Raw genomic sequence first — 12,797 nt, 5'->3', positions numbered from 1 at the left:
CCCAGCGCTGGAAAAAATTCTGGAAAAAATGTTTCGGATTACTCCTCACCCTCTACCCACCCCTGTTGCTTGTCACGTGCTCCATAATGTTGTGCTGTGGACATTTATGTGCTTTCTGTGTAGAGGAGTTTTTTTGTTTTCTGATCTCATGCTGTCCTCCCATAGGAGCACAGCATGAGTAGAGGTCTCTTTTTTCCCCTCTTGGACTTTCCCATTGTATTGTACATTTCAGTGTTTTCCGTAATACTACCGGTTTCCGACCTGTCTCCCTATGTGATGTCTGTGTTGTGTATGTAAGGTCGGGGGGTCCCATTTCACTGCAGGGCAACTTGCATGTGACAAATAAAGTTTTCTTGAATCTTGATGTGTGCAACACAACTCTTACATCAGCTATCAAAGTGTGAGATTTCTCACAATGAAATACATTATGTATCATGATAAAGTACATTATATACTATTAAAGCCAATAAAGTCAGCACACTGGAGCACAGGGGGTGGCAAACTTGGGCACTTGCATTTCAACACGCTCTAACTGAAAGATCATCATCCTGTAATCTTTTGTTAATAGTGCTTTAAAGTCATATCAGTATCAATATCATTATAATACCAACAAAGTGCTCTGATATTTGTATTAGTTAAAGAAATTAAGCTTTTATCATAAAACAAATATCTCAGACTTTTTACTCACTTGGAAATGGAATGAATAAGTGAGATGAGCTGTCAAAGATGACAGTATCGATAATTAGTTATACTTAGTCATAAAACGTACTTTTAATTCAAATAAGGATATACATTCTGAGTCATGTGTTTTCATCCTTTGAATAATTGCTACAATGAATACAAGAACTTTCATTTCATTGGAAATCTATACGTCTTTTTAAATACCCAACACTGATACATGAATCACTTGAGAGGAGACCCTGCAGAGTGGAAGGCACTATTCAGAACTTTATGCAAAGTTTTGATTTTTTTTAAGTAGTGAAATTTGTTAATATTTATTGTTTACACTGTTGGTCTCTGCAATATTGCCGTGTTAAAGCAATTACAGCAGTTTCCAGAAGAGGTTAATCAGTGTTTTGGTGAATAAGTGTGGCAGCTATTTTCATGCCTGTAAAACAAAATCTTGAAAGAAACTTTAAAGGATCCAGGTCCAGGTGGCGGAGCAACCTGAATAAACGGGAAGTACATTGCAAGCAAATAAAGAAGCAGGTATGGCAATGTGATACAGAAAGGAGGGCTGACAGAAATACAACAAAAAATTATTGAATTATGTAGAAGCAGGGATCAGACGATTTAGGTTTTTGTGCTTTTGGGGACATTTTGACAGGCACTACAAAAACGTGCCACTATTGTGACACTGGGAGAGAACTATTAAAAATGTAAATTATTTTAATAAAAGGAAGATCAGAAAAGGTTAACACTTCAAGGTGGCTTTACAGGATGTAATGCAGCAGAAACATCACAGAAAAAAGTGCAAAGAATAAAGTCCAAACTGGTGTAAATGTGATTAAGCCTTTAGGGATACAGACACTTAGAAAAGAGGAATTTACCCATTTTAACATTTGTATGTTTGTGTTATTTCATAGTTGATTATAGTTTCTTTTTTTGGTTTTCTGAAATTAATGATGTAGTAGCAAGGTGAATAAAACTAATATTAACATGAAAACGTAAAATCTGACTTAATATTAGACACGTGCTTCTTCTATCCTTTAATATTCAGCATGTTTCTGCACAAAACATGTGTCTTACCTGCAACCAGTCATGTGTAGCTATATACTGTACTTTCTACCTAAATTACACATTACGTGGCAAGGGCACAAAAAGAAAAGAATGCAACATTATACATTTACATCATCCACTTCATGTCATAGCAACATCCCACGTAGCAAAATTGGTATTGTCACAATCTGGTTGTAGGAACTCAGGCGCAGAGCGGTTAGACGTCTCCAAAAAACAAACAAATCACAAATTACTAAGCACGAGTTCACAGGAGCTGCGAGAAACACTAACGTCAGTAGTACAATCATCCAGCGACGAGAGGATCTGTGTTCCAGCCTCAAATAGTGCTCCCGGTGATGACAGGTGATTGTTGTCAGGTGTGTGGGCCAAGGGCGGGAGCCCACAGTGAGCTCCGCCCAGGCAGAGAGAGAGAGAGAGAGAGAGAGAGAGAACCAAAACAGCACACGTAGCCTTGTGGTGCCGGCCGGGCAGGCATGGAGACCATGACAGGTATGGCCCAGATCTGGCCCACATAATGTGCTTACACATGGCCCACATACCGCAAAGAATGATGGCCCTTTGGCGGCCCAGATCAGGTTTGCCAGAGGTAGACATGAGCCAGCACAGGGCCAGTTGCAGACATACAGCTGGCTCTGTGCTGGCCCAGATGTCAGCCAAATGTGTACCTTAATCAAGCCATGTAATAACAACATGTGCAGGAAGATAAATAGTGCAAAAGTAACATGACAAACCTCTGTTCAGACAGTGAATTAACTGATTCTTTTCCTTTCCCCCTTATTACTCAAAGCACTCTGTATAACATGCCATATTCACCCAATCACACACTTTATGTGTTTCCTAATTACATTCATACACATTCACACTCTTGACATGCAGATTGGAGGAGCCAGGAGTCAAACCACTCACCTTCCGATCAGTAGGTGACCAGCTCTGCCACTTGAGCTACAGCCACCCGGTGGTAAACATGTGTAAACCCTCACTAGGTTTTGGATAAAGTGTACACTCACAAACCTGTCATAACTGAATTTGTAACGTTGGCTACCATAGCAGTATAGTATATTAACATTGCACTTTGGGGTTCCAACTAAAATATGAACATAAATAGTGCCACCATTGCCAGACCTGGCCCACATCTGGTTGACATACACCCTGCCATGACACCAGTCAGTCAGAAGTGCCAGCTTGATGCCAGATCCTGGCCAGACCTGTTTCCTATGAACCTGGGCCACATAAACCGAACCACAATCGGGCCAGATGTGGCATGCCATGACACAGACAGTGCAGTCTATACCAGGTCTGGCCCATATCTGGATGGCATGCGTCTTACCATGCCAGAAGTCAGCCAGCAGTGGCGGCTTGATACCAGATCTGGGCCAGACCTGCTTGCTATATGGGATGCTATAATAACATAATAACATATAGGGGCTCATAGCAGGACCAATGGAACATTTATCTTATCTGTTCTATAGAAGGGTAAACCTCACATCTGTGTTAAGATGTTCTGCAAATGCAGAATTCAGCAAATGAAAACAAACATTCAGCTGCACTTTTTATTTCCACTCAAACCGAAACTCTCAGCTCTCTCCATGCCAACGTTTCAAACAGCAAGTGAAAGTAAACCCAGAGGAGACAAGCAACGGATGTCAAGCTCTGCTCTTCGCTGATTTTCTGCAAGCATGCCTGGTAAGTTATTTTAACTCTAATATTCTGCAGTCACAACAACAACGTGCATTTTGATAAGCCTAATAAATAATCGAAGGAAACGACACTTGGTTGGTGCTTTGAGACTATTGTGATGAAATCACAATCACAGAAATGTCGGACCAAACCAAGCACGTAGCCTGCTGGCACTTTGATTTTTTTATGACACATGACTCATCGTGTTAATCTGTCAGCCAGACTGCATTGAATACCTTTGATTTGAATGGCATTTTCTAGCTTTTTATAATGGAATAAAAAACAAACAAACAAATCAAATTAGCTCGTTTTTTGTCAGTTCACCTAAAAGGCCGTGCAGTGAATGCAGGATCAAAGAGACCAAGAAATCAAAAGTGAAACCAACAAGAACAAAACTTGATGACATAACATTGCATTATATTTCAGGAACCACTAGATGGAGCCAAAACCAAACATTAGTAGAGCAGAGCTGTTGCTTACGGTCTTCCCATTTTCACCTGAAGGTCCCGGTGTTCTGGGAATCCATCCTACCTGACAAACCATCCTACCTGTTGTTTCTGCACATGCGCACAACACGAAATTAAGTAGCGAGCCGTCATACCCTTGTGAATATTAGCTAGAAAAATACTCTTGACTGGTAAAATTAAGTGCCTGCCTTTGTGAGTGTGACCTACAAGCATACTTTAACAGCTAAATTAAGTGGCAAATCGTCCTACCTTCTGAGCTAGAAGCATACTTCAATAGCTAAAATTCAATGGCGAACCATCCTACCTTTGTGAATATGAGCTTGAAGCATACTCTGACGGGTAAAATTAAGTGGCAAATCATCCTACCTTTGTGAATGTTACCTACAAGCATACTTTAACAGGTAAAATGAAGTGGCAAACCGTCCTGGCTTTATGAATATGAGCTACAAGCATATTCTGATGGGCAAAGTTACGTGGCAAACCGTCACACCTACTTAAAGCTGTGCTGGAATTACTCTGTGACAGCAGAAATGTGCATAAACTACTTACCGTAGGACGTTTTGCCAAAGTAGGAAGGTTTGTCAGAACACTGGAAGACCTTTTGACCTGTGTGAAAATTCAAGAGAGTTTAGTAATGCATGACAATGACACTTACACATATTTGGAGCTGAAAACAAATGTACAGAACACATACATAGCCCATCTCATGCATACATTTAAAATGTACATTTTCAGCCAAAACACATTCCTCACAGTGAGTTACAGTTTGGATTAAAGTTATAGATTGTACAACTGAAATAAATGCAGCTCTAGAATGTCTAAAGAGGTGGTTTAAAAATGTTCTTGTAAAGTTAGTGTTAAAAAGTTACATCATATGAACATGAATGATTGGGGTTAGAAAAAGTTTTTTAAAAGTATCTTTGATTCTGGAGCTCGTGATCATGCTTTGCCAAACAAACTCGACATGCTGCATGAAGGCAGATATGTTACTTTGATTCTTATTGCGGCTGAACAGAATGCAATGTCATGTTTCTCCTATGCCGTCATTATTTTGTGGATGTTTTTAACTTCTTCTGGTGATTTAAGAATTTTACAAATATGTGCAATTGTTTCAGCAAAAGCATAAATGAGTGATAATGGATTTTCCAGCTACATAAATGTACACCATTAATTAAACACTGCAATTTATCTCTTCTAGAATACTCTGGATTGCTCCATCCCTCTGCTAAAATCAGGGAAAGCATCTCTAAGCATGTATGGATCAAATTAACAGGCCCTGCAGCTGGATCTCTGACAGAAGCTTTCTGTCAAAATGTAGCAGGTTTGCAGGAAAACGTAAGCGCTAAAGTGGTAACACCACGAGAAGCACAGAAAGATGACATGACAGGTATCCTGAATAACTAAACAAATAAATGCTACATTTGTGTCATTTCATCTAATATCATTTTTCCAAAGCACCTTATTTCTCTCTATGCAATGTAGCAAATGACTTGAGCTCATAAGTACTTTTTTTTTTAACAGAAATATGAATAAACAACTCTACAAAAACTGAATTGTCTAATGTGTTATTTTCCCTCGTTTTGCCCTTTTAGTGCCACCAACTATGATTGTCATGGAAGGAAAAGCAGCTGGGGCTCAAAAGTACATCAAAGGTAACAACATGCTTGAGGAGACATGAGTTTGACTCAGTTGTGTCTCTGAGGAAATCATCATCACTGACTGCTCTCCTGGCCCTATGTTTCTTTTCTTTTTTGAGTCTGGGAGAGTGTATTAAAATGTCTATTTCATTTCATCCTTGATTGCTTCCTATTTTCTTCCTCTTTCCTTTGTCAGTGTACACAGTCACATCTTTTTTTTAATTTTTGTTTTTTTAGCACAAACCTCTAGTTAACAAACAATTATTCTCTAATGAGTGATGGCTTAACAACAGACACATTTATGTATATTTTTGATGTTTAATCTTTGAGTTCAAAATTACAACATATGAGTACTCAAATGCTCTATTAATTTTCTGTCTTCACTTGTTTCCAGTGGAAAAATTATACAGGATTGTCCTACTGGGAAACAGTGAAGCTGGGAAAAGCAGCCTAGCAAACGCCATGTTTGGACAAGACATGTTCAAGGTTAACAACACTGAATGTCAAACTGAGTCCAAATCTCTCCATGGAAGAAGAATTACCCTGATCAACACTCCTGATTTCTCTGGCCCAGGTAGATCAGAGGAGGAGCTGAAGCCTGAAATATTGAGGTGTATCACTGAGTGCACTCCAGGGCCTCATGCTTTTCTCATTGTGCTCAAAGTGGAGAAATCCAGAGAGCAGCAAAAGCAGAAGGCTGTTATTGAGAAAATAAGCCAGTATTTCTCAGAGGAAGTTTTCAAATATGCCTCAGTTGTCTTTACTCAGGATGGCCCAGACTCAGATGAAATGAAGATCAAACAGTTCATAGATCAGAATAAATATCTGAGTGATCTGGTGAAGAAGTGCAAGACCCGATACCACATCATTAATAAATACAACGGACAGGGTGGCAGCAGCCAGTTTAAAGTGACAGACCTACTAAACACAGTAGGCCAGGTAGTTAAAGAAAACAAGGGAGTGTGCTACACCAGCAAGATGTTGCCACAAGTAGACACCCTTAATAAGGCTAACAGCAGTGTCTCTAAGAATGAAATGATCAAACTTACAGGCGTTGGAGCAGAATCCATGGCAAAGGCTTTCTCTGGGTCAGCTGTTGTAGTTTTAACTCCAGGATCAACAAATGCAATTGAGAAAGATGGCACTGCAATGGATGAAAAAGAAGGAGAAAATGTAGAAGGAAAAGCTACATCAAAAAGAACTAACAATGGACAGAAAGAAATGACAAAAGAAGAAGGAGGAGGAAGAAAAAATGAAAAGCATGTCACATCAGAAAAAACGAATGATGAACAGACAGAAATGACAAAACAAGGAGATGAAGAAGAGGAAGAAGAAGAAGGAGGAGGAGGAGGAAGAAAAACTGAAGAGCATGTCACATTAGAAAAAATGAATGATGAACAGACAGAAATGACAACAGAAGAAAATGGAGAAATAACAAAAGAAAAAGAAGAAAGAAAAAATGAAGGGAAAGTAGCAAAAGAAGAAGCACAAGAAAGAAAAACAAGTGCAAGTGGTGCAGCTGCTGGAGCATTATCAACAGCTATAGGAGGTGGTGTAGCTGCTGGAGCAGTATCAACAGCTATAGGAGGTGGTGTAGCTCCTGGAACAGGAGCAGGTGCAAGTGCTGGTACAGCAGGAGCTGGAGGTGCAGCCGGGACTGGAGGTGCAGCAGGAGCAGTAGAAGCAACAGGAGCAGGTGCAATTGCTGGTACAGCAGGGGCTGGAGGCACAGCAGCAGGATATGTGGCAGCAGCAGCTGTAGTCACTGGAGGAGCAGTAGGCATAGCATGGCTAATACAAAAAATAAGATATGTGATAGAGTTGATAAAACAACATCTTGGAGTGGTATTACTGGTGCTCGTTTTCTACTCGTTGCTTTTGTCATGGTTTTTTCTCAAAGCACCATTTGCTGGGACCCTCCTCTTATCATTTTTGTTCCTGTTGCTTGTTATTATTCTTGTTATCATGTAATCACACCATAGATAAGGGCTATGTCCAATATGACACATGAATCAGAAACACAGAATCTGTGATACAACATGACAGGTTTTATAATTCCTTGTTTCAAAAAGGAGATTTTACAAAACTACCCAAAATATCCATTATTTTCATGCTGCTCTGTAATCAGAATCATTTTTTCTCTCTGTTTTGTCTTTTTTGTAAACTCAAGAAATGATTTCTTTATTTAAACAATTATGTTTAATAAAGTAATAATTCATTTAAAATCAACTCTGTACTCTAGTATTTCTACCAAATCACGAAACCTGTTTTTCCAGAGTAATTAAGCTACGTTCTACTTTTAAATAATTATATTTTTCAATAAGAAAATCAACTATGTTCTGTCACACATATTTCTTTGTCTTGTGCAAAAATAAATGAATGAATTGTCACTGATATTTTTGGATGCATTTTTCCCCTTACTGACTTGCAAGGTTGTGTTGAGTGCTCAAAGAGAAGCCTCAAGTGGCTTCTTGAGTTCCAAAACAACTGACAGAGTTGTAGGTATTTAAGCCTTAGAGTAGGTGTCTCTTTAGAGATGGTCCTAGTGTTATTGACACATTATTGATCATATGAGTCATCACATAGGCCAGAGTGTCGAACCTCTGTAAGACATTGCCCTAAATACACAATAAATACATAATACATAAAAAATTTAGAGTAATTGCCAAAGAAAACAATGGAGTGTGCTACACTAACAAGATGTTGTGGTTGATTTGGTTGTGGGTGCTACTACCACATAGCAAAATGGTATGGCCCGGACCTGGCCCACACAATGTGCTTACACATGGCTCACATACCGCAAAGAATGCCCTTTGCTGGCCCAGATCTGGTTTGCCAGATGTGGCCCACACATGGGTCAGCACCAGTGTTGGGTAAGTTACTTTAAAAAAGTAATTAATTACTAATTACTAATTATTTAGTCAATATTGTATTTAAAATACTTATCTAATTACTGTGTCAGAAAATTAACTTAATTACTAAATAAGTAATTTAACTACATACTTCTTAAAATCCCTATAAACCTTGAGTGGGCAAACAATAGAAATGTATCTTTTTTTTTTAAAGACAGTAAGCAGCGGTAGCATCTCTTCCACAATGTAGCCTGCAATCATTTTTTAAGCTCACCTTCAGACTCTTTCTGTACTGCTGACATAAAATCAGGAGTTGCCACGGTGTTATCCATGGATGATGAACAAGAATCACTCAGACGTGTTCGTCTATGCTTTCGTGTCAGGCGCTTCAGCAGATTACTCGTGCTATTAACAGCAGCCGATAGATTTTTCTCCCCAGGACATAGCTTACATATTACTGTAATATTCTTGTCTGCTTGTTTCAGAAAAGTGAAGAGACGGGAATATGTCCATTTCATAAAATGGCGGCAAACTGGCGCAAAATGACGTGCAGCTGCACTACAGCGATGTTAAAGCGGCAGAGTTTACTTTTACCTTTAGAAGATAAATTATTGAAATTAAATAATGATATTCAGTGAGTTTAAGTATTTTACAATGTAACGCAAGTACATTGTAAGTAACTGTAATTAAAATACCTAAAAATGAACAGTAATTAGTTACTCTACTTTTTCAGTTGAAAAGTAATTTAATTACAGTAACGTGTTACTTAGTAACGCATTACACCCAACACTGGTCAGCACAAGGCCAGTTGCAGACACACTGGTGGCCCTGTGCTGGCCCATATGTGGATCATCTCTGGCAAACCTGATCTGGGCCACCGAAGGGCCATCATTCTTTGCGGTATGTGGGCCATGTGTAAGTTGTGTGCAGCCAGTTGTAGACACACTGCTGGCCCTGTGCTGGCCCAGAACACTTTCAGCTCTGGCCCCAGATGTCAGACTAATGTGTACCTTAATCAAGCCATGTAATAACAACATGTGCCAGAACATGCAAAACAGTGCAAAAGTAACATGCCGAAACTCTGTTCAGACAGTGAATGGACTGATTCTTTTATAGCGCTTTTTTGTTCTCCCAGATTACTCAAAGTGCCACATTCAGTCAATCACACATTTTCTTTAAACTGAGTGCTTCCGAACTACATTTTTACACATTCATGCAAGTGCAATGTTTGTTTGGCGGCCCATACCCTAGGCGGGGTGACGGGCAGTGGTAGTAGTAGTAGTAATAGCATTGTTTGTACTTTTGTTGGTGCAGTACGGCCCATTGTAAATATTTTGAAAGTCTATCTGAAAATCAACTCTTAATTTCATGTTGTTTCTCTTTTTTACATACTTTTCTCCCCCTACCACTCTGGTGGAAGCTTTTAGGTTTCATTTATCCGTCATTTCATGAACTGTACAGGGTCTTTTAACTCTACAGGAAAATCCAGTCAACTGTGGAAAATTTAAATATGTATATGCATTAGGGCTGCTCAATTAATCGAATTTTAATCACGATTACGATCTGGGCTTTCAACGATCATTAAAAATGACTGAGCCGATTATTAGCCCCTCCCTCATTTATCCGCGACACCTTAGAGGCCGGTCCGTGAAAATATTGTCGGGCATAAACCGGTCCGTGGCGCAAAAAAGGTTGGACACCGCTGATTAAGAGGACCCGAGGGAAGCTCGGAAAGCTAAGCAGAAGTTATTTGGAGAGGAGAGTGACTGCCGTTGGTTGAAAAGAGAGGTAAAAAAAACTTCAGTGGTGTTGCACAATATTTTATATTATTTTTTAAAGTCATTATTCAATACATTGTTATTGTTAACCCTTTAAAGCCGGTCAGAGCAGCACGCTCCGTTTTGTGTAACTATTTTTGAATCCCTGTAGAACCGGAACCGCGTAAGCTAGCACAATAATTTTTTTTGCATATGAAACCGGAGGAGTTGTACTTACATCTGATGCCATCAGCTTGTCCTCGGTCACGGTTTCCTTCCACATAAAGCTTTGCAAAAGCTGCATAAAAAGCGCTTGCAGGAACAAAAACATAATATTCCAGAAACACGCTTTGCCGATCTGATCAGCTGTTCATAACACTTCCCACAGTGAAACAGACGTCAGCGCGAACTATCGCATGTCCGCCATTTCCTGCCCGAAACAGGAAGTGACGTCATTTTGCGGAAAATGTAGTTTTTTTACTTGTAGGCCTATACTGGTCATGTTTGACTTTTCTGAATAGTTGCTGGGATGCTTGGAACTCGAATTGCACAGCTGGAAATAGTTTATTTTGATGCTGTTTTCTTTGCAAATTTGCATCATAGGATTGTTTTTTTGTTTTTCCTGCAGTATATAAAAATTGCTGTATCTCCAAAATAAAACTATGAAGACACTCAAAATAAATTTCCTGTTGTTGTAAACTATTCTTTGCAACTTTTTTGTATTTAAAGTTTTGAGGGATAAACCTCTTAAATTTCTCCAAGTAGAAATATATGTAAAAAAAACAAAAACGATTTTCAATTTTTTTGTAGTTTATTGCACTTTTTTGCAATTTATGTAGTTACTATGGACTTAATGCATACATATTATTAAAATATGGGCTACAACAGTTGTATAGCAACTTGAAATGCTCCCACAAATGGCACTACAACACATGTAAAAAAATAATATAAGCTCTGGCGGACTTGGTTCTATAGTAGGTCTTAAAGGGTTAAATAAATATCGTCAAATAATCGAGATCTCAATTTCAGTGAAAATAATCGTGATTATCATTTTTGCCATAATCGAGCAGCCCTAATATGCATATAATTATGCACAATACATCTTTGTGTGACATAAGACTTAATTTACTCTTTCAATAACACCCTGGATATAAAATGTATGTATATGTTCCTGTTAAGAGGCGTACTTACCAGATTTGAATGTAAAAAAAAAAAAAAAACTCTGCTAAACTTAACAACAAATAACACATTCTGCTGTTGTAATCAAATATCCCTACAGTGCATTGAATGCGTACACTGATGCTCGAATTTTTGTGAGATTCATAGGCCTATATTTACAAACAGACCATAGAAGAAGACCATCAGCTGTCAAAATGTCTGTTGTATCACTCATTAAATACCAGTGTTGGGTAAGTTACTTTAAAATAGTAACTTAGCTACATTACTAGTTACTTCTCTCAAAAGTAACTAAGTTACTTCAAGTTACTCGTTACTTTCAAAGTAACTAGTTACTAGGGAAAGTAACTTTGGTTTTACTCAGAATTCTCTTGTTAATGTGTTGCTTCCATAACTTTGCCAGTCTTCTAGCTTGCTTACTTGCCACAAGTGCACTGTGCCACCTACCAATAGAAAGGAAAAAATAATCTGCATATTTCCACGAGAGAAATCCCATGCCTGGACCGTCATTGACTGCTGCCATGATTCTAGCCTACGTCACAGCGTCATGTGCGCCTTTTACATCCAACACAAAAACTGCAGTTGTGGTGCTTTCGATTGTACTCAGAACTCGGAAATTCTGCCTTCTGAATAGGAAGATGTAGGTAACACCAGACTGCAGATGAGCTGCATACAGAGCTGGACTGGGACAAAAAAATCGTCCTGCCATTATAGGAAAAATCATAAAGCCTTTGAATGAAAATAAACACTGTTGTGACAGTGATGTACACTGTTTTGATGGTATATATGCATCAATCTATCAATCGTTTGTTGTAAGATTCAGATAATTATTTTTTAGAAGCTAGATATTTTAAATGAGAATAAGAAAGAAAAGTATTTCTTTGTGCCCCCCTTTCCCTGTTAATGCCCTACCTGCCCCCCTGGCAACACTTTGCTAGATCCGCACCTGCACAGTTACCAGCTGTCAGCTACTTAGAAAAGGATCCTGGTGTTATTTGTCTCTCAGAAACAGTTCATAACTTCCCTTCAACTCATTCATGTCACCTAAAAGGTAAACCTGTTTCTCCATCACCTGTTCAGCTCTGATGATTCAGTAAGGACATCTCCTGGTTTCATCTTCATGTTTCCCTCTCACCAGATAACCAAACCATATCATGACCAGCAGCTTTTTTGCAGCTGTGGCTCCAGCAAACATCAGCTGATACTAGATATTAATATTAAATGAATTCTAACAATAGCTGATCAAGCTTAAAAGTGCTGCTGTTGTTTAGCGCGACATCCGCTGGTTTCCTCTTTCGGCGCAAAGTGAGCGATAAACAAACAAGAGAGAAAAGACGATCAGCTGATCATTGATCAGTTTTCATGATTGAAGTAGAAACGGGAGAGGGAGGGGGAGAGGATGAGAGAAGAAGAGGCAGCTGTGCAGCGTAAACACAGAATAACTCCAGCTTTGTGTCTTTTTCATTGTAGCTGAATTACGGGACAAACTGT

The 12,797-nt window shown here is 38.9% G+C and overlaps 1 protein-coding gene across 1 annotated transcript; it reads left to right on the top strand.

Moving 5' to 3' along the window:
* Positions 1-5,249: 5,249 nt before the first annotated feature.
* Positions 5,250-7,650, top strand: LOC146674594 (uncharacterized). The gene is made up of 3 exons (XM_085402403.1): positions 5,250-5,271; positions 5,477-5,536; positions 5,916-7,650. Exons 1-3 carry the CDS (start codon positions 5,265-5,267, stop codon positions 7,490-7,492), a joined length of 1,644 nt encoding a protein of 547 aa, XP_085258529.1. The 5' UTR covers positions 5,250-5,264; the 3' UTR covers positions 7,493-7,650.
* Positions 7,651-12,797: the final 5,147 nt, after the last annotated feature.

Source organism: Rhamphochromis longiceps, linkage group LG3, assembly GCF_057381845.1.
Source record: "Rhamphochromis longiceps isolate RC_006_pf linkage group LG3, R_longiceps_female_GT1.1, whole genome shotgun sequence".
NCBI classification, from domain to species: domain Eukaryota; kingdom Metazoa; phylum Chordata; class Actinopteri; order Cichliformes; family Cichlidae; genus Rhamphochromis; species Rhamphochromis longiceps.
This window is presented reverse-complemented; position numbering and strand designations above follow the sequence as displayed.